Source organism: Budorcas taxicolor, chromosome 3 (assembly GCF_023091745.1).
Source record: "Budorcas taxicolor isolate Tak-1 chromosome 3, Takin1.1, whole genome shotgun sequence".
Lineage (NCBI taxonomy): Eukaryota > Metazoa > Chordata > Mammalia > Artiodactyla > Bovidae > Budorcas > Budorcas taxicolor.
In genome coordinates, this window is record NC_068912.1 from 89,338,591 (window position 1) to 89,360,868 (window position 22,278).

General features: G+C 44.2%; 1 protein-coding gene across 1 annotated transcript in view; it reads left to right on the plus strand.

Annotated features, from left to right (window-relative positions):
• Window positions 1-21,632, plus strand: part of C8B (complement C8 beta chain) — a 44,632-nt gene extending 23,000 nt beyond the window's left edge. The window contains exons 7-12 of the mRNA XM_052637932.1: window positions 1,199-1,439; window positions 3,492-3,620; window positions 6,132-6,295; window positions 15,895-16,048; window positions 18,426-18,494; window positions 21,481-21,632. Coding sequence (XP_052493892.1) covers window positions 1,199-1,439; window positions 3,492-3,620; window positions 6,132-6,295; window positions 15,895-16,048; window positions 18,426-18,494; window positions 21,481-21,632 — 909 coding nt within the window. The remainder of the gene's footprint in view (window positions 1-1,198; window positions 1,440-3,491; window positions 3,621-6,131; window positions 6,296-15,894; window positions 16,049-18,425; window positions 18,495-21,480) is intronic.
• Window positions 21,633-22,278: the final 646 nt, after the last annotated feature.

Genomic DNA, 22,278 nt, shown 5'->3' on the forward strand with positions numbered 1-22,278 from the left:
AAGCTGGCTAAGAGTTTTAAGATGCGGGAGGAATGTGCGTTTCCTACTCATTCACCTTTTCCTCAGCCTTCACTGCAGTGTAGGAACGCCTCATCTCAGGTTGTATTAACATCCCTGGATGTTTGCCCTTCATCTAGCATTGCCATCTTTCAGCCTCTTCCACACACCAGGGGTCACCAGACTTGCTCTCTAAAGGGCCAGAGAGTAAATATTTCAGGCTTTGCAAGGCTGCAGGGTCTCTGTAGCAACCACAGAGCTCTGCCATCATAGGCTGACAGCAGTGATGAACAATGAACAGATATGTGGGCATGGCTGCACTGCAATGAAACTGTATTGCAAAACCAAATACCAGATCCTGTGTGCAGGCTGTGGTCTGCTAACCCTTGGCATGCACTGCAGTGTCCAGCCTTCCTAAAGCCTCACTTTTACTTTTTCTAGAGTGCCTTTTCTTCAGAGTTTAAACAGCATCAACTGCCCCCTCTTACCTTCTGAGACGGCCCATCCTTTGTGGAGTCTGTTTTTCCCATGGCTTCTCTTGCCTTCCAAGATGGCCCACACTCTGCCTGTGCAGTGTATAGCTCCCTGAATAAACATTTTTTTCTCTTTAAAAGAGGCTTTTCTGGTGGCTCAGATGGTAAAGAATCTGCCTGCAATGCAGGAGACTTGGGTTCAATCCCTGGCTCAGGAAGATTCCCTTCTCCCCTGGAGAACGGAATGGCTACCCACTCCAGTATTGTGCCTGGAGAATTCCACGGACAGAGGAGCCTGGCAGGCTATATTCAGTCCATGGAGTTTCAATGAGTCAGGCACCACTGAGTAACACTTCTTCTCTTTAAAAAAAGAAGCATCAACCAAGACGTTGCCTTTGCCAGTCAGCACACCCTGTCTCCCCTTGGAATGCAGCACAGGCACCTGCTGCTGCCTGCCCTGTCTGCTGCTGCTTCCCTTCCTTCTCCTTCCTTATTTGCCACTGTAAGAAAATGAGCAAAGAGCAAGCTCTTCCAAGCCGAAAAGGACATCAGAATATTTCTGAAAAAATGGAGGCTTGTCAAAGGGGCCGTCTTCCCTCAGGTCTCCTAAAGGTATCATGAGTGATGACCCCTGGCCAGAACATTGGATGATATTTGCAAAGTTCATCTTCTTGTTCCAGATTCCTAACTTTAAAGGTCTGCTTTTCCCTTGTTGGTGTTTCATTTAGAAAAGCAAATTCCTGCACGCACGCTCTGACCTTGAAGTAGCGCATTATAAGCTGAAACCTAGAAACCTCATGCTGCATCACGAGTTCCTTCAGCGAGTCAAGCGGCTGCCCTTGGAATACAGCTACGGGGAGTACAGAGATCTCTTCCGTGATTTTGGAACCCACTACATCACAGAGGCCGTGCTTGGGGGCATTTATGAATACACACTCATCATGAACAAGGAGGCGATGGAGAGAGGAGGTACACTGCCCGAGGACCATGTCTTTACTGATGGGGCGTGTGGAACTATGAGTTAACAGGGAGAGAGGCTTCTGTTCCTTGTTGGGAGAGGGGTTGTAAGTTATGCTCCCAGTTTTCCTTCTCCCTCCCTGGTTTTCCTTTCACAGTTTCATTTGCAGATTCCTTATCCTTTGTTGATGTGTTGATGGTGGTCTTCCTCTGCCAGCCCTCTCTCTGGACAGTCCTGTTTTCTACATAACTCCTTCTAGACAATAACACCCGGAGAAGGCAATGGCACCCCACTCCAATACTCTTGCCTGGAAAATCCCATGGATGGAGGAGCCTGGTAGGCTACAGTCCATGGGGTCGCGAAGAGTCAGGCACGACTGAGCGACATCACTTTCACTTTTCACTTTCATGCATTGGAGAAGGAAATGGCAACCCACTCCAGTGTTCTCGCCTGGAGAATCCCAGGGACAGGGGAGTCTGGTGGGCTGCCGTCTATGGGGTCGCACAGAGTCAGACACGACTGAAGCGATTTAGCAGCAGCAGCAGACAATAACATCTCATCTCCTGGCTCTAAATGCTTTATACATGCAGATGTATATGTCTATCCTGGATCTCTTCTGTGTACCGAAGAGCTCATGTAGAAATGCCTCTTGGAGATCTCCATCTGAATGTCTGCCGACCATCAAAAACTTAACATGCCCCCAAGAGAACTTTCACATGCTTCTTCTGTAGTCATCTGCATCGCAGAATGATTCCACCTTTCAGTCAGCTTTGAGGTGATACCAGTGCTGCTGGTTCCTAAACCACACTTTGAGCAGCAATGTCTTAGATTATCAGAGCTTCCAAACTACTATTCAACTCCCATTTTCCTTCCACAATCCATTCTCCATACAGACATTACTAGTTGTCTTTCTAGTTGCAATCAATGTCAAGTCTAAGGTATGATATCTTCCTCCCAACTCTGTACTCTTCCCTGCAATATGGCACTTGTCAGCTCAGGGGACCTGCCCCAGGTCTCCCAGGTTACAGTGGCAGGGCCAGGTTTCCGGTATAGGTCCAGTGAACTTGCAAGAGGACAGAAGGCATATGAGGTAAATTAAGGTCAGTGTGGCCTCCCTCAGTCTTGCCAAGATTAAGGGTACTGTACTCTATACCAGAGCTTTCAAAAGTACTTGTCATAATTCCTCTGATTGCTTTCTACAGAAAGGTTCTATGATCAAGTTGTGGAAACATAATAGATCCCACATTGAGAGTTTCACAGGCATACTGAAATCAAGTGACCGCTCCATCACTTTCGATACCACATTTATCACACTGACTTGACTGCAGAAGCCTGGTTTCTTGTCATTCTTGCTCTTAAAGAAATATAAGAGATATCATCATGGGATTCATGTTTCAAGGAACATGCTTTAGGGAAAACTGATCCGCATCAATGTTTCTAGCAAGCCCAGGTGTTAAAGCTGTTCTCCGCTCTTTTTCCTGACCTCAAATGCTATAGAAAGGTGCTCATATGTCATATGGAAGACTTCAGCAAGCCCAGGATGGGAAGATGCCTTGGGGAGAACTGGAGAGGAATAGATGGGAAATGGTCCAGAAATGAAGATGAAATAAGGGAAATTGATTCTTCTCTTTGCCAGGGACTATACCAGACATTTCATAAACATTATCTCAACTGATCAAGTAACTGTTTGTACTACATCAAAGAGTAGAGAAGGGAGGACAGCTCACAGCAGCCTCTATTCACTGGATCAATACCTAGAGACTTGATAAGAAGCCATATTTTTAGAAAGTGACTCCGAGCTCTTCCTGTCTTTGGAGAGCAGGAAAAACCCTCTGAGTATTTGTAGAGGCTGAAAAGGGAAGTTGATGCTGATCTCGAATGGGGTCTCTGGCCTGGTGCCAGGAGCTGCCTGCATTTCTTGCCCCTAGTCTGGCCACCCGTTAATTTACACCTGAGTTCCTGTGAGCCTCCAGGAAGGGTTTGGCGTCAGGGATGGACTGCAGGAAAAGGCCCAGGACAAACTGCCATTTTAGGTCATGAGCTACTTTTCTTGCTTCCTTCAGATTACTCTCTTAAGGACATCCATGACTGTGCTAAACATGATTTTAAAATCGGCGCTGCCATAAAAGCAGTCTACGTGAAGCTGGGTGTGTCGGAGGCGACATGCAATAACATTCTCAATGAGATAAAAGGTGAGTGGCCAGGGCATGTGACTTCTCTGCTTATCATCCTTCCTTCTCCAGGAGCCCAGACCCATCAGTCTTTAAGCTAAAGATTGAATATTCCAAGACATTTCAATTAAAATACTAATTCATTCAATAAAAACCTACCTAGCTCCTACTATGTATTGATATGCAGAAATGAATAAAATGGGCTTCCTATCTTCATGATATTCACATGAGTAGGCAAACAATTAAAAAATCGAGGACCGGGCAGTGATAAGCACCAAACTCAATCTGGCTTCCGGGAACAGGTATCATTTGAATGGCAACTTGAGGAGTAAGGTATCAAGGTTGCTTTTAGGTAGGAAAAAAAAAATCTAACAATGAAAATTTGCTCTAGGGGCTGGAAGTGGGCCTGGCTAGAGGTAGGATGCTCTAGGCTGAAGAGGTAGGAGCCAGGTAGAGGCAGTGGGTGATACAGTTGAGGCAGCTAGTCCTTACCTGAAGCAATAGGCAAGATGGAAACTAGAAAAGCAGGCAAAGCCACAAGTCATGTAGCAAGAGTCCACATGGCGGGTGAGACTAGGAGTGAGTGCTAGAGCCAATCTGGGAGCGGAGATCTCGGAGGCCACACAGAGGAGCTGGGAATCAACACCGAAAGTAGAGTAGGAGGGGAAGGCTGATCAGCAGGGCTCTAATCGCGACCGCTTCTGCACCCTGAGCTACTCTCCTTCATCCCCTCTACAGACTAAGCTTGTCCTTATTTCTGTGATCATATGTGAATGAAGAGTCCACAGCCAAAGCAAAATAAAATTAACCAGCAACAAAATGAACTGCTGGTCTAGAAGAGTTTCTTGTGACGGATATGCAGTGGACACTGTTGTTTGTTTATTTTGGTGGGGCTGGATTGGAACACACATCCTACATAGGGAGGCAGGGAGAAGACATACATGCTCTTCAAAGAAAACGTGTAAAATCACCCCCAATCCAAGTTACTGAATAGAGTATTACCCAGTACCCCGGGACCCTTACCAGTTACAGCTCCTCCCTCCCTTGGGAGATAACACCATCCTGAAGTCTCTGTTAATCACATCCTTCCTTTCATGATAGTTTGACCCCCTACATGTATTGCTAACCTCTATGACTTGGAGCTGGGTTTCCCTGGTAACTCAGTGGTAAAGAGTTCACTTGCCAATGCAGGAGATGCGAGTTCAATCCCTGGGTTGGGAAGATTCCATAAAGAAGGAAATGGCAACCCACTCCTGGATTCTTGCCTAGGCAATCCCATGGGCAGAAGAGCCTGGAAGGCTACAATCTATGGAGTTACAAAAATGTTAGACAGGACTTAGCAACTAAATAAAAACAGTGACTTAGAGTTGCTTGTTCTTGAACTTTATTTGGATGAAATGTAATCTTTCAGTTCTGGTTTTTTAATTTTGTTTTTCTTTGATATCATGTTTTTGTGTAAAACTATAGTTACTTCATTTTCACTGCTGCATAGTATTTTATTGTATGAATATATCAGTTTGTTCATTCTGTTGTTAAATTTGGATTCTTTCCTGTGCCAAGCCATTATATTCAGAGCTGCTGTGAACATTCTTACACACTCTTCTGATGCACATGTGCAAGGGATACTCTAGGGAATGTATGCAGGAGTGAAACTGTTGGGTTGTAGAGTATGTACTTATTCTACGCTAGGTAACACTGAGATTTTTCTGAAATGGCTGTATCAGTTTACAGTCTGACCAGTAGTATACAAGACTCCTTTTTTATGATGCTCAACTGCTGCAAGCTCAGAGCAGAATAGTCACTTTATACCAGTTTCTTTGGCTTCGGGCACAAGAAAAATTAGACTAGGAATGACTTACTGATATGATTGAGGGCTTCCTGGGAAACTGCTTGAGAAGTCAAAATAATAACAGTAGACACTGAAAGAAAAAAACAGTAGACATTATTTAGTGAGTATCTATTACATTCATGCTCACACCTTATAGATTTTCCCACTTTTGTCATATGAGACAAAGAAGTGGTATAGCTCAGAGATTGGCATGGTACGGTGAGTAAATTCTTTCCCTCTAGTGCCTAAGGTTTCGTATCTGCAAAGGAAGGATTCTATACTTCCTATTTCATACTGAAGATTAAGTGAGTTAGTACATGTACAGCGTTAGGTTAGTGGATGACACATAAATGATGAATAATCTTTGCCTATTTACCTGTCTATGATCTGTCCCTATGAGTGTATGTATGTATCTGTCCATCAGCTATCTTCCATAGACTCACTTAGCGACTGTTACTTACAGATGCTAAAACTAAACGTCCCTTTCTCGTCCTGTCTCCAGCTTGTGTCATACATGATCGAGTGCACTGCCCTTTGCCCTTGTACTGTGACTCCCTTGCTGGCAGGGATGCGTATTGTCCCACTTACATCTCCAGGGCGACCTCCCTGAATGTTACAGTCACCAGGTTGTTAGGTGGGTTGCAGCAAATTGCAAGGTGTGAAAATGGATCTCCTGACACGCCAGGGCTCCGTATCCATTCCAGACAGAAACAAGACAGACAGCATGGTGGAAGACTTGGTGGTCCTTGTACGAGGGGGAGCGAGTGAGTATGTCACTGCCCTGGCATACAGAGAGCTGCCAACAGCGGACCTGATGCAGGAATGGGGAGATGCAGTGCAGTACAATCCGGACATCATCAAAGTTAAGGTACACGCACCCACCCCACCCATCCTTTCCTCTACTCAGAAAATAGCTGCTAAAGGGTTTCCCTGAGCCAGGGTATAGAATACAGAGTGCAGTAAGACACAAGCCCTAACCCTGAGATAGATAGCTTATAGTAGAAAATGTGTCCAGACTGAACTGATTGTAATACACTGCACAGCACCAGCTAGAGACCCCTCACTCCCTCTCACTTGGGCTCCCAAGTTGCTCAAGTAAGTTAATCATCGGCTTCTAGTTCCAGGCTTCTTAAATCAATATCGTTTGCAGTTTACTGGGGAATCCCTCATTTGGTTCTTTGTTCATTTAAATATTCATTCCTACAACCAACAAGTCATTGCTAAGTTCCTGTGATGGGATGGGAACTAAGGCACTGGAGGAAAACAGGAGGATGCAAGGATGAAAAATGCAGTCTGTGCTGAACAGTAAGATTCATGAATGCATTATTGTTTTACAGGACAGCATAATACATAGTGGTAATCCCTAACACGTTTTGGGCACCTACCATGTTCATGATACTCTGCCAAGGACTTTGGGAATGTTATTTCATCTAATTCTCATGAGCCTGCAAATTTAGTATGCTTATCTCCATTTTATGGCTGATAAAAAAATCCAGGTCACAGAGGTTTCATCCGTCTGTGACTAAGTCCAGACCTGAAAAGTTGACCTCTTCCCTCCCCTCCAAATTTTCCTGTGGGTTTGGTAAATAGAAAATAATGATCCCAACCAACTGTCACCCAAACAATGGCAGTTTTACAACCTTAAACCAAAAAGACGTTTGCTAGAGCAGTGCTGTCATACACATCAGCAGGGCTGGCCCTTGCCTGTGGGTACTTCAGCACGGTGTCCATGTCACATCTTACACTGCCCTCTTCTTGCTATTGTCTGTACAATTATTGATGATCCAGCATCCACCCTCCGGAGATCTACTCTTGCAGCCAAGGAGCGGAGTTAAGGGGCTGGAGCTCTGATGAGAGGCTGTGCAGTTCCCGAACTTGGCAGTTTTCCAGTGTCTTTATTTATATGTCAGTTGCAGGGTTGCTGCAGAACGAGAAGGCTGCCATTCAAATCCTTTCCCCTGCCACTTATTCAGTAGTTACACTTAGGGTTTAGTTGCTGGCAAGCATCGAGAAAGGTAAAGTGAGCCATAGCTTGCAGGCGGCTCTAGAGAAATCTGGGATGGGCTGATGACATGGTGACGTTGGCTGGTATCACAAACAAGCATGGGAGAGAAAAGAGTTCATGGAAAAATAGACCCCTGGTCTTTACTTTTTACTGTTATCTTATCTGAATTTTGTTTTAAACTTAGAATTAATGGGTTGCTCTGGTTACCTATCCATTTAGATTGGAAGTGCCATCATGGGCATTGGGAATGTCAAGTATCCAGCAACACGGGATATGATAATGGGATGTGTGTTTTGTGTGTCTGTGAGAAAGAGAGAGAGCACATGTTAGCATGCTAAGCGTCTCAGACCTGCCACGATCCTCAGAGATGTGGTATTTACTGATGGCACAGAGGCTTTACCCAGCATGTATGTGATGCCCTGAAAAGTATCCTATGTACTATGAGTATGGTGCTGTGAAGGGTTGTGGGGACTGAAAGGGGAGAGATTAGAAAATCAGTGATATTTCCAGTAGTGGCGGAGGTGAATTTGTTGAAGGCTTTTATGCATTTCTCCTGTATATCCCTAACTTGACTTGGAACCATCTATTGTAGTCATAGATTCTTTCTGGAAAGAGAAAACTGTGTATGACTTCACATTATCTCAAAATAATTCTCTGCAGAATCAGCTTACCAGGTAGTTGGAGCAGCAAGTGCTTTCCAAGAGAGCAGAAACCACTCAATAAGGAATTCCTAGACACAGAGTATTGGCCAAGGCTCATGTACATAGACCAGTCTTAAAGATCAATGTCTGAAAACACAGTTCCTATAGGAGCTGGGTAGGCAGGAAAGAAGACCAGAGAAGAACCCATTCACATTGTTTACTGGTGAACATTAGATATAGAGACATGGCGCTTTGTTCAAAGAAGAGGTAGAGAAATAACTGGACATATATAAAGAGAACTTTGAACACAAAAGATTGAAATTATATCCAAGATAAAATAAACATACATCTAAACATAGAGGTAAATTTTACAATGTATTTGCTTTGTGATTATAAGAAAATAAAGAATTTATGAACTAAAAAATAGAAGCCGAGATGTTTAGACACTAATCAGATGGAAAGGGTAATGGCTGAATGTAGGAAGCCCAAAGCACAATAGTAGAATCAAAACCTACACTGGAAACTATAAAGAACAAAATTGACACTGCAGAAAATTGAGTCAGTGATGTGGAAGGTGCTGTAAAAATGTTCCTATAATGCAGAAGCAAAAGACAAAGAGATTAAAACAATGATATAAAAGAAATATGATGGACACAGAGTACAGAAGTGGAAATCTAAAACCCAGAGCATTCTTCCTGAGAAAGATACAGAATTAAATGTGAAGATGCATTAATCAAGCACATAATAAGGGAAACTTCCCTGAGCTAATAATGCAAAATGAACAGCTCACTGAAAAGCAGGCTAAAGTACTGAAGATAAAACAATACTGAAATACAGCGTGGTGAAATTTTTTACTTTGAGGAACAAACAGATCCTACAAAAATAGAAGTCATACTGATCTTAGAATTATTCGCAGTGCTAAATGCCTAAAGATTGTGGAGTGACAAGCATGAAGAAAAAATCTTGTGTCCCAGTGAAATGGTCTTTAAAGGATGAAAAAATTCCCCAAGACATTCCGAGGAGCCTGGCAATAGAGGATGTCCAAATAACTCTGAACTTCAGACAAATAAGGAATATTGTTTTTTAGGATAAGCATCTTTCAAATATTTCATGTGACATATTTGGTGGCTCCAATGGTAAAGAATCTGCCTGCAGTGTAGGAGACCTGGGTTTGATCCCTGGGTTTGATCCCTGGGTCAGAAGATCCCCTGGAGAAAGAAATGGCAACCCACTCCAGTGTTCTTGCTTGTCCATGGGAAATCCCATGGACAGAGGAGCCTGGCGGGCTACAGTCCATGGCAAAGAGTCAGACATGACTAAGTGACTAACACTTTTTCACTTCATACTGAAATTTCATCTGTTACTTATCTGAAATTCAATTTTAACTCAGAATACTACATTTGATTGTCAACCTTAGTTACAAAGCCTGTCAAGCACGTACATATCCATTGTGGTTGGGGTAGCTAGGTTATGGTCTGGGGTTCAGGCTGATGGAGAGTCCATGGTACAGAACATGGCATGACCACGTGTAGAAGGGAAAATACAGTGGTGAGTGGTTCAACGAGGCATCAGGAGAGCCTCGGTTACGCCACCGTGTAACAGCCCCAGATTTCAACGACTTAGCCCAGCAAAAGTTTATTGCTCAGTCACATATAATGTCCAAAGTGTACTGGTAAAGGGGCTTTTCTGAATATCACTGTGGGATCTGGGCAGTGGAGGTTTTCTCTTGTCATTTGCTCCCAATATCATCACAGCAATGGTAAGGGAATGGGAAAATTCACCACACTCTGCTGCCAGAGCTTCAACCTGGAAGGGGTGCTCCCTCTGCTTACCTCTCACAGCTCAGAAAAAGTCACGCTGCAAACCTGTCCTTAAGGATGGTTCAGGGAAAAGCAATCCTGCCAAGTTCCCAGAAGGAAAAGAAGCTGATACATTTGGTAAACAGTGATAATGACCGTTACACTTTACTGGAGCAACTTAGTCAAAGATTCTCTAAAAGCAAGTTACTCTGATCAACAGAAGGTTAAAAATGTAAATGCCGTGGTAGCATGAATCAGGAAGATATTTCGGACTTAGACCAATCTCACTGGAAATAATAAATTCTGAATTTCAAACAAGGAAACCCACAAATATTATTAAGTGGAAGATAAAGTGAAGTTGCTCAGTCTTGTCCGACTCTTTGCGACCCCGTGAACTGTAGCCCACCAGGCTCCTCTGTCCTTGGGATTCTCCAGGCAAGAATAACGGAATGGGTTGCCATTTCCTTCTACAGGGGAACTTCCCGACCCAGGGATCAAACCCACGTCTCCTGCATTGCAGGCAGACACTTTAACCTCTGAGCCACCATAACACAACAACAAAATAATTTGCCACACATGAAATCTTTCATGTGTAAGGAATGACACTGTTTATAAGAAAAATATCTCAAGAAATAGGAAACTCTCAGAAAAACTCAGATGATAAATAAGCAAAATTTTAACTTCTCAGCAATAAAAATAAAAATTAAAGTAACAATACAAAGTATCTTTTGCCTATCAGATTAATGATGATTAAAAATCTTTAATACTCAAACTTATTGGGAACAATAAAATGGAAACTTTTATATTATGAAATAGGACTATAAAATGGTACAACCTTTTAGGAAAAGAATTTAACTGTATATATCCAAGACATTAAAAATGTTTGATCCAATAACCCTAGGTGCAAAAATTGACTATAGCAATCATTTTAAAAATTGGTAAAGATGTATCTATAAAGACCCACCTCATTTTATGCTGCTGCAGTCTCATTTTATCTGAGGTTTTGCTTTCTGAGGTTCAGTTACTCATGGTCAGCCATGGTCTGAAAATATTAAATGGAAAACTCTAGAAAGAAACAATTTTTAGGTTTTTAATTGCAAGCCATTCTGACTAGTGTGATGAAATCTTATACTATCCCACTGCATCCCCACCTGGGATCCCCAGCCATCAGCACCATCTGCTCCTGACATCCAACCCCTGACATGACCACCGTTCAGTAATCCAGCACCCCCCGAAGCAGATGAACTTTCTGATGACACATCAACAGTAGCCTGACGCTGTGTCATAATGCCTCCGTCATTCACTCACTTCATCTGACCACGTTAGCACTTTATGATCTCATGTCATCATCAGTAGAAGAAGGGTAAGTACAGTACAGTCAGATATTTTGAGAGACAGAGAGAGCACATTCACATGACTTTTATTACAGTGTATTGTTTAATTGTTCTATTTTTAGTTCCCATTGTTAATCTTCTCTTATCATGCTTAATTCATAAATTAAATTAATCAAATTAAACAAAATTAAATAATCCTACACCCATAAATAGTATATGGGTATAAGAAAAAACATAGTATATGTTGAGTTTGGTACTCTTCTATATCAAGGGTCTGGGAATGTGTCCTGACTGATAAGGGAGGACAACCATATTTGTAGTAGCAAAAGGAAAAATAAAAGTGGAAGCAACCTAAAGATTCAATAACATAGTTGAATACATTGTAGTTCACCAGGACAACAGGATACCCTGTAGTCATGAAAATAATTTTATCAAGGATTATTGAAGAGCATAGGAAAATGTTCATAATATGATATTAAGTGAAAAAAGTGGAATGTAAACGTGCTTTTCTTATGCCATCAATTTGGTATAAGTATCTGTCCATCTACCCTTCCAAAAATATATTCGGAAAGGGCACAAATCACAGTGATAACAATTCATATCTTCTGCTGCTTGCTGAGTGTTACTCTGATAAATTTCTTTTCCTGTGCCTCAGCTTTGCCATCTATACAATGGGGATACAGAAGTCTATGTAAACTGGGGATACAGAAGTGTACCTGACTCCTAAGATTGTTGTAAAGACTAAGTTAGATCACATATGTTTTTAGTTCAGCAGCTAATGAATCCTAGCTATGGCAATAATCAAGAATGCCAATCACCAGGGTCCATCACAGAGAACTGCATGAAGTTTTATAGACCGTGCCTGCCTGGCGTGCTGCAGTTACGGGGGTCACAAAGAGTTGGACGTAACTTAGCAACTGAACAGCCACCACCGTCTCTGTGTAGCAATGTAATCAACAGTTTTCACAAGTGCAGGTGTGCTAAGGAACCAGTGATCAATGTGAGTGGTTAGGATTGGGTGTCTAGGGGAGAGATGTAGAAGAAAGAGGGAGGAAGGGAGGAAAAAAGAAGAGGACAAAAGAGAAAAAGACAGGAAAAAGGAACCAGCAAACCAAAAAAAAAAAAAAAAAAAGGAAAGTGAGCCACATTAAGTTAAAAAGGAAACTGTGGAGGGAATCTTAGGACTTGCTGCCAAGTTCCAAGGCAAACTGTCCTGGAGAACCCTGGGATAGAGGTTGGAAAAGAGAATAATCACCATTTTTATCACCAGTTTTCATGAACTCGTAGGAGAAGCACAGATTTGGGATTAGAATCCTGGCAGTGCAATTCAATTTCTTCAACTTAACCTCACCTGAAATGGTGCTGGTAATTTCTCCCGTGCGAGGATGGAGGATCATAGCACAGCCCCTGGCACACAGTGCCACTGACTTGATCTCCTGGAGCAGATCTCAGAACTAGTAGGAAAATGCCTGGTAGGTTAAAAGCAGGTTAAAGGCAGCCTTTTGAGGTGCTCTGGCAGTGAGAGCAGGCTGTTGGAGGAGCTCATTGTGGGTGTACAGCAACCCCTTATGTACCCCTGCCTACCCACCATGTGTGGCTAGAAGCTGGACCATTCTGCAAATAGCCTCTGGATCAATTCATTGACCACAAAACAGTGAGACAATGGGACCACCAAGGGGCCTTGCTTTGCCCACTGGAGTGAAGGTCAGCATCAGATGCATTAAGAAATGGAAGCAATTTTCTTCCCACTGGAGGCTTCTATTAGGCATGATTGCCTGTGTTTAGACGGACCCTAAACTCTCCAGGGCTGGATTAGGGCAGGATCACAAACAAAATCTGGTGAGGAACCTGACCCTGGAGCTGAAACTCTGAGCCGAGAGGCTCTGAACATGTTTAACTGCCTCTTTGGACTTTGCCTCTGTCTTTTCCAAGGCCACAAACACCCCCACATCCATCTATGGCCTCCTTCTCTCAGACACAGCCATGCCCACTGAGAGCATCTTTCTCTCTGCTTGCCACACCCTGGCCTCCATGCCAGCTGCTGTTACCCTAATGAGGCCTCCCATTCCCTTTTCATCCTTCTACCCACTCTTATTAGCCACTCTCACTAAGCCTGGGGATGAACCCTCGAGATACAGCTCAGCAGTATATAGGTCTGATCTTCAGGAGCTTACAGTCTACTTAGAGATGAAGGAAAAGAGACTTCAGCCCAAAACATTGACCACGAGGAAAAAAGGAGATAGAATTTGCATTGGATGAGTAGTGTAGACAGTATGCTGAGCGTTTCATAGTAGGAAGGTGTTTTGGAAGCTTCAAAGCTCAGGGGAAGTTTCCCTAGTGGTGGCTCTTGCATGACATGAAGAATTTTCACAGGTTTGGAGTGGGGGGTATTGCTGGAACAGGGCTCCCATAATACTTCCAAAGAGCGGCATGCAAATCATCTCCCCTCTCCCACCAAAGAGAGATTAACCAGCTGCTCCTCTCTACCTTGATTACTGTCCTCCAATTGGAGAAGGAAGTGGCAACCCACTGCAATATTCTTGCCTGGAAAATCCCATGAACGGAGGAGCCTGGAAGGCTACAGTCCATGGGGTTGCAAAGAGTCGGACATGATTGAGTGACTTCATTTTCTTCTCTACCCATTACAAGTTACCACTGTTACCTGTAACCACTGTTCTGTTCAGTTCAGTTCATTTCAGTTCAGTCACTCAGTTGTGTCTGACTCTGCGACCCCATGAATTGCAGCACGCCAGGCCTCCCTGTCCATCACCAACTCCTGGAGTTCACTCAGACTCATGTCCATCGAGTCAGTGATGCCATCCAGCCATCTCATCCTCTGTCATCCCCTTCTCCTCCTGTCCCCAGTCCCTCCCAGCATCAGAGTCTTTTCCAATGAGTCAACTTTTCACATGAGGTGGCCAAAGTAATGGAGATTCAGCTTTAGCATCATTCCTTCCAAAGAAATCCCAGGGCTGATCTCCTTCAGAATGGACTGGTTGGATCTCCTTGCAGTCCAAGGGACTCTCAAGAGTCTTCTCCAACACCACAATTCAAAAGCATCAATTTTTCAGCACTCAGCTTTCTTCACAATCCAACTCTCACATCCATACATGACCACTGGAAAAACCATAGCCTTGACTAGACGGACCTTTGTTGGCAAAGTATTGTCTCTGCTTTTCAACATGCTATCTAGGTTGGTCATAACTTTCCTTCCAAGGAGTAAGTGTCTTTGAATTTCATGGCTGCAATCACCATCTGCAGTGAATCTGGAGCCCAAAAAAATAAAGTCTGACACTGTTTCCACTGTTTCCCCATCTATTTCCCATGAAGTGATGGGACTGGATGCCATGATCTTCGTTTTCTGAATGTTGAGCTTTAAGTCAACTTTTCACTCTTTTCTTTCACTTTCATCAAGAGGCTTTTTAGTTCCTCTTCACTTTCTGCCCTAAGGGTGGTGTCATCTGCATATCTGAGGTTATTGATATTTCTCCCGGCAATCTTGATTCCAGCTTGTGCTTCTTCCAGCCCAGCGTTTCTCATGATGTACTCTGCATATAAGTTAAATAAGCAGGGTGACAATATACAGCCTTGGTGTACTCCTTTTCCTATTTGGAACGAGTCTGTTGTTCCATGTGCAGTTCTAACTGTTGCCTCCTGACCTGCATATAGGTTTCTCAAGAGGCAGGTCAGGTGGTCTGGTATTCCCATCTCTTTCAGAATTTTCCACAGTTTATTGTGATCCACACAGTCAAAGGCTTTGGCATAGTTAATGAAGCAGAAATAGATGTTTTTCTGGACCTCTTTTGCTTTTTCAATGATCCAGCAGATGTTGGCAATTTGATCTCTGGTTCCTCTGCCTTTTCTAAAACTAGCTTGAACATCTGGAAGTTCACGGTTCCTGTATTGCTGAAGCCTGGCTTGGAGAATTTTGAGTATTACTTTACTAGCATGTGAGATGAGTGCAATTGTGCAGTAGTTTGAGCATTCTTTGGCATTGCCTTTCTTTGGGATTGGAATGAAAACTGACCTTTTCCAGTCCTGTGGCCACTGCTGAGTTTTCCAAATTTGCTGGCATGTTGAGTGCAGCACTTTCACAACATCATGCTTCAGGATTTGAAATAGCTCCACTGGAATTCCATCACCTCCACTAGCTTTGTTCGTACTGATGCTTTCTAAGGCCCACTTGACTTCACATTCCAGGATGTCTGGCTCCAGGTGAGTGATCACATCGTGATTATCTTGGTTGTGAAGATCTTTTTTGTACAGTTCTGTGTATTCTTGCCACCTCTTCTTCATATCTTCTGCTTCTGTTAGGTCCATACCACTTCTGTCCTTTATTGAGTATCCATTAATACGACTGTCTGTATCTCTAGATTCTGAGTTCTGGGGGAGTGAAGTGGGGATTTTATCTTATTCCTTACTATGCTTCATGCCTGGCACTTGGAAGGTATTCAGCAAGTGTTCATTGACCTGAACTTGAATGGGCTTGTTTGTGGCTACTGGGTGGGATGGGAAAGAGAAAGGATGGGGTGTCCATCTGCATGCTGTACCGTCCATCCAGTTCCATATGAATCCACTGTGATCTGCCTGCACCAAACCTGCCCACTCCTATGGAGCCTTACTTTGGGCTTTTGTTACTATATGACCAGTGTATTCTGCTGAAATCAGTACCTTTGCTCCTTTCCCAGGTAATGCCTCTGTATGAACTGGTGACAGCCACGGACTTCGCCTACTCCAGCACAGTGAAGCAGAACATGATGAAGGCTCTGGAGGAGTTTCAGAAGGAAGTCAGCTCCTGCCAGTGTGCTCCCTGCCAGGGGAACGGAGTCCCTGTCCTGAAAGGTACTGTTTCCAGTGTCGTTTGTGGAAGCTACCATCTGGATGGGCTGGTTCTGGGGCCAGATCACGTTGTCAGATCCACACACCCTCCAGAAGTGTGTTTCTAGGTCAAGGTTTGATGTGTATCTCCAGGGGAATGTCTAGGTCATTCCCCAGTCTTCTGTCCCAAGCTCCAGGGATTGTCATAAAGCTCCCTTCTTTGTCTCAGAGGAAAAAATATGAGCCCCTGGCCATTTGGAGCCTTTTAAAGCTGAGCTTCTCCACCCTGGTTGGGCATTAGAACCACTGGGGATCTTTAGAACTACTGATGCTAGGGCCCCAAATGTGATCATCGCATGAAACTCTAGGGAAGAGACCCTCATCAGGATGGCTAAACCCTCTCCTCTTCTGGTAGTTCTAATTTGTGGCTAGGGTGTAACTCACCATTGCTAAGCCCCCACCTTCCTGGAGCACAGTGAGGTGGGGTTAGACTAAGGAGGTGCCTGTACTCAGGTGGCGCTAATGGCAAGGTGCACGATGCTCCTGTCAAGGTGCATGTGAGAATCACCCAGGGAGCTTTTCACAGACAAAGAGCCCTGGGACTCAGCCCAAAACAGTGAAAGCAAATCACTGGAACTGGCCTTTTAAAACGCCTACCAGATAATTCAGTGTACAGTGAGAGTTGGGCAACTGTTCCACAGCTGAATTCACTGGCAGACAGAATCCATGATTTTGCCGAGCTTTTAGACTAACAGGAGAGCTAGACTTGACCCAAGGTTACGTTGAAATGTACCAGTGTTAGGACCTGGAAGTCAGAATGCAGGCAGCTAGAAGAGGCTGCTTGGACTGTCAGGATACCTAGGTTCTAGCCACAGGGAAAACATCTGACTGAAGGCAGGATGAGCGGAGATGCTATGGCCTTTAACAGGGAGTGGGGAGGGACTCTGGGACTCTGTCTTGGTCAGACAAAAGGCCCTCCCTGGGCAGAGCAGGGGAAACCCCTCCTGCATAGCCTGACTAATACATGGTGAGACAATTGGAGGATGGGGAGGTGGCAGCATGGATGGGCCGCAAGAACTTCATTGCTAACTTGAGGGTCACATCCGGGGTCACCGAAGTGGGCAGAGCAAACATGGGCAGGACTGGGGCCTGGGGTCGTCTGCTCTTGTTTTGATGGGCTAAGGGAGGGTCTGGTCCAGCATAATGCCGAAACAGGGTGCCAAGAGCACCTGGGTACGGCAGATCCCAGCCTAGGGAGCCAACCGGCAGAACTCATGTGGATAGAGTGAGCTCAACAGAGGGGATATGAGAGGAGATCCCTTCTCGGGGAGAAAGATCCCACCTCCACCTGCTCAGCTGAGATGGATGGGTGTGTGTCTAGCTTCTCAGAGGGGGTGGAGATGAGCAAAGCAGGCATAAGTGACAGCCTAAGGATGGAGAGTTCTCCTTCAGAAACAGGACCTATAAGTGAGGATCACTTCAGCAGGAAGTGTAGGATCCATTCACCTGCTCCAAATTTTGATCTAGGGTTGCTGAAATCCCCCTTGCCTTGTGTGTAATTTGGACCTAGAGACTGGAACTCCCTGGAGGGTCTACTTTGGAGGTGAGGGAGAAAAGGAAGCCAGAGGCTGAAAGGGCCTGGCCTGTAAAGGACAGTCCTGTAAAAAGAGTTCATGTGGTTGATGTAAGAGAAGCTCCAGGGTGACATGTGACAGATTAACGTAAAGAATAATTTCTAAAATGTCAGAACTGGCCAAAGGGAACATAAAAGTGAAAAGTGAAAGAAAGTGAAAGTCGCTCAGTCGTGTCCCACTCTTTGTGACCCCATGGATTATACATACAGTCCATAGAATTCTCCAAGCCACAATACTGGAGTGGGTAGCCTTTACTTTCTCCAGGGGATCTTCCCAACCCAGGGACTGAACCCAGGTCTCCCGCATTGCAGGCGGATTCTTTGCCAGCTGAGCCACAAGGGAAGCCCAAGGTAGCATGAGACGTCCAAGAGTAGTGAGTTCCCCATCACTAGAGGTGTTCAAGCAGAGACTAGGAAATTATGTGATGTGCAATTGAGCACCAATGACCACTGGCCCCAGTGACCTCAGTAATGTATTTTCTGGCCCCCAAAATCCATAAGTCTAGGTCAAAGGTCAGCTAATGGGTAACTTTTCTCAGTAGCTCTACATCATTTTCTGTGGCGGAATAAACACCCTTTCATGAGCAAAGGACCTTCAAGAAAGGAGTGGGTATTCTTGGCACTGAACCTTCTTATTTCAACCCTTCAGTTAAACGTTTGTCCTATTTTAACCTAATGGAAAAGCTGTGAAGTGGAGGGAGGGTTGAACTCCAGGAGCTCTTTGCTTCACATGGTGTGATTCACGTTTTCTCTGCCTTGTCTTCTCAGGAACACGCTGTGACTGCATCTGTCCCGCTGGATTCCAAGGCTCAGCCTGTGAGGTCACACATCGGAAAAGTAAGGAGTCTGTGAGAATGGGTTGGGAAAGGGAAGTCTAGGGAAGTCCAGAAAATAATTTGAAAGAGTAAGAGCAAAGTCAAGGCATGGACTAGGGACCTGGACACTATGAAACTTGAGATCCATCTCTTTTTTTTAAGCTTTATTTGTCTAATGTTTTGGCTGCACTAGGTCTTCACTGATGTGAGTGCAAGCTTTCTCTAGTTGCGAGGAGCTGGGTTTGTTCTTCATTGCGGTGTGCGGGCTTCTCATTGTGATAGCTTCTTTTCTTGTGGAGCATGGGCTCTAGCGAAGAGTGGGCTTCAGTAGTTGCAACATCCAGGCTAAGTAGTTGCGGCACTTGGGCTGTGGAACTCGGGCTCAGTAGTTGTGGTACCTGGGCTTAGTTGCCTTGCTGCATGTGGGAGCTTACTGGACCGACCAAGGCTTGAACCCATGTCCCCTGCATTGGCAGGTGGATTCTTAATCACTGGACCCGCAGGGAAGCCCTTGAGATCCATCTTGACTCCTGATTTTGTGTTTTCACAACTGAGAGTACTCCATGTTACAAGACTGCTCATGCATGGCAGCTGCAAGTCATCTCTTCAAATCATTCTGGAATGTTTATCGTTTCTTTTTTTTTTTTTTTCAAATGTAGTGAACTCCTATTCAACCCTCAAAATCCAACACAGATGCCCTTTCTTCTGTAAAAAGTATTCTAATCCAAGTAGGATTAATTTATACTGTGGGATCCCATAGGACTTCAAATGTGTTTATTATAGCTCTTAACACATTCTATTTTGGGTTATGTGTGTCTCCCTCCCCTGTCTGTGAGTAGGGATCGTGTCCCATTTATATCTCTGAGTCCTCAGGTTCCCACACAGTGACTGCTGTTGAATTAACAACTGAAAGACTGGATTACCATTCTTTAGCCAGTTTATCATCTAAGAGTTCTTAACACCGCCTATTCCCCACCCCCACCTGTTTCTTTTCCTTTCTGTGAATTTTTGGTGATACCGAAAAAGGAAATAGTGTATCCAATAAAAACACCAAACATGTATTAAATTCTCCACTAGGAAGATTTCCTGGAAGAGGAAATGGCAGCGCACTCTAGTATTCTTGCCTAGTCCCCAGGGTCACTAACAGTCAGCTATGACAGAGCAATTGAACACACACACACACACACACACACACACACACACACACCATTTGGTAGCAGACAACTTGGTGTGAGGGCTTTAACTCAGCATGGATTCACATTCCATCTCATCATTTAATAGCAAATTACTTGACCTCTTTTTGCCTTGATTTCCTCATTTTTAAAATGGAGATGATGATATTAACACATCATTGACCAGAGATGTATTGGCTTGACCGCAGAGTTCTTTCACATTTTTCTATAAGAACATATGGAACAATCTGAACAAACTTTTTGGTCAACCCAATATTAATGCTTCCCTGATGGCTCAGTGGTAAAGAATCTGCCTGCAGCGCAGGAGACACAAGAGACATGGGTTTGATCCCTGGGTCAGGAAGCTCCCCTGAAGGAGGAAATGGCAACCTACTCCAGTATTCTTGCCTGGATAATCCCTTGGACAGAGGAGCCTGGTGGGCTACAGTCCATCGGGTCAGACATGACTGAATGACTGAGCATGCATGCATGTACACATATGCAATATTAATGTCACATGTGTTAGTTTCTGCAAAAATCCCCTGGTCAATAATGTGTTAACTATCTCAAAGAGTTGTCTTGAGTCTCTCTTGAGACATAAAAAGCTCTTGGAAGGATGCCTAACCCATTGAAAGAGCAAAATAAATATTTGTTTTAGAGAAAAATATATAGTTAATTTTTATTTCACATATATTAAATCCTTTCATCCTCTCAACCTCATGAAGTAGATACTGCCAATACCCCCATTTTATAGATGAAGAATCTGAGGTTCAGTGGGTGCCTAACTAACTTGCCCACATAGTAGATATGGGGACCCAGTTTCATGTCCAGCGAGCCTGTCTCTGTTGCCTTTGCTCTTGGTGCCTGCTCTGCCCTCCTCCCCAGTGAAGGGTTCAGGGGTGTCTTCACCCCCTCTCCTGCTATATCTCAACCAGACCCCTGACAGTGATCTGTCCAGTAAGAGTATAATGACAAAAATCACAGGATTTCCACTAGTTGGAGGAGACCTTGGAAGTCTCCTTCTGCTGGTATCTCGTGTTACCAGTGGTGAGGCCCAGAGATATTAAATCATGTACCCAGAACTACAGTGCAAGTTAGAGGCTCAGCCATGTGCATATCCATCATGGTGAATCTAATTGACTATTTTCCAGTCTCATCAACAACCAGAAATCCTAAAGGGAAAGGCAAATGTCAGGGAGGGGTGAGCACAGTGTTATCACTTCATTGAAAGCACACAACGACCGCTGGTGGGTAACAGAGCTCCCATTTGATATGCTGAGAAGACCTCAACTATGTAGCATGTATACCTTGGAAGTGTCTAAGCTAGAAACCATTTATTCCACTAATATGGACTCAGGAATTCCTATGTGCCAGTTTAGGTGCTGGAGTTCATTCGGGGTGGGGGGCATCAGATATAATTCCTCTCACCATGGAGATTGCTCTTTAGAAAGACCAATGTTTGAATCATCTGTTTTGACTCTAAGTGCTACAAAATGCTCTGAGAGCTTAAAATATGAAATATTGATGGGGAGTTAGGAATCAGGAAAGGTTTCCCTGCAGAAATAACACTTAAACTCAGATCTCGAGGATGAATAGGATTGACCAGAGGAACAGAGGAGAGAAGAGTATTTGGGGCCAGGAGAACAGCATGTGCAAGGGCCCTGTGGTTAAAAGGAGCATAGTGAGTCAGTGGCCTGAGGGAAGGACAGTGGACTGGAGTGGGGAGATCAGAGATTCAGATTCCCAGTGCCCTAGGGGTCATACACCTCACCCCTCCTGTAGGGCACTCGTGTATAATAAAGGCTAATTAACACTCATTGACCTTCTTTCTTATAGATGTCCCCATCGATGGGAAGTGGAATTGCTGGTCAAACTGGTCTCCGTGTTCTGGAGGACATAAAACAAGACAAAGGCAGTGCACCAATCCACGTCCTGGAAATGGGGGCAACCCCTGCTTGGGCCCTGCTTCAGAAACACTTAACTGTTAAGGAAGGAAAAGCATTTGGCAGGTGATTCTCCTGTGGGCTGCACACAGCATACGTGCTGAGCCCTTAGAAATCAAGCCAGCTCAGCCCCACGCCTGCTCCCATCTGGAGCTGGCCCACGGGTGGAGGGCTGTGCCATTCAGAATGTTTAAAATAAAGATATTATTTGTCAAGTACACATCGATTTGAACAAATAATAAGTTAAACAGTAATTAGGGCCTCCTGAAGGGCTTAACCATCCTGATAATCTTCACTTTGCTCATCTCAGCAATTTTATTTTACTTACATTTACTACCAGCCAGGATTGTGTTGGAAGTTGTCTATGTGAAAGTCCCACTATCCACCAGTGACCTGCACAGAGTAGGTTCCCAATGATGGATCCTTGAATAGATATTAAACTGTTCCTATCCTGAGGACGTATTGTCTCATTCATCATGTCAGTGGACAATTCAGGTTAACTGAATGATTAGTATGTGCCAGCCATGGTGCTCAGTGCATTTATCCATTCGTTCCATCCTCAAGACCTTATAAGGTGGATACTTTATTATCCCTATTAAACAGCAGGACAGAGAAGGCAATGGCGACCCACTCTAGCACTCTTGCCTGGAAAATCCCATAGACAGAAGAGCCTGGTGGGCGGTAGTCCACG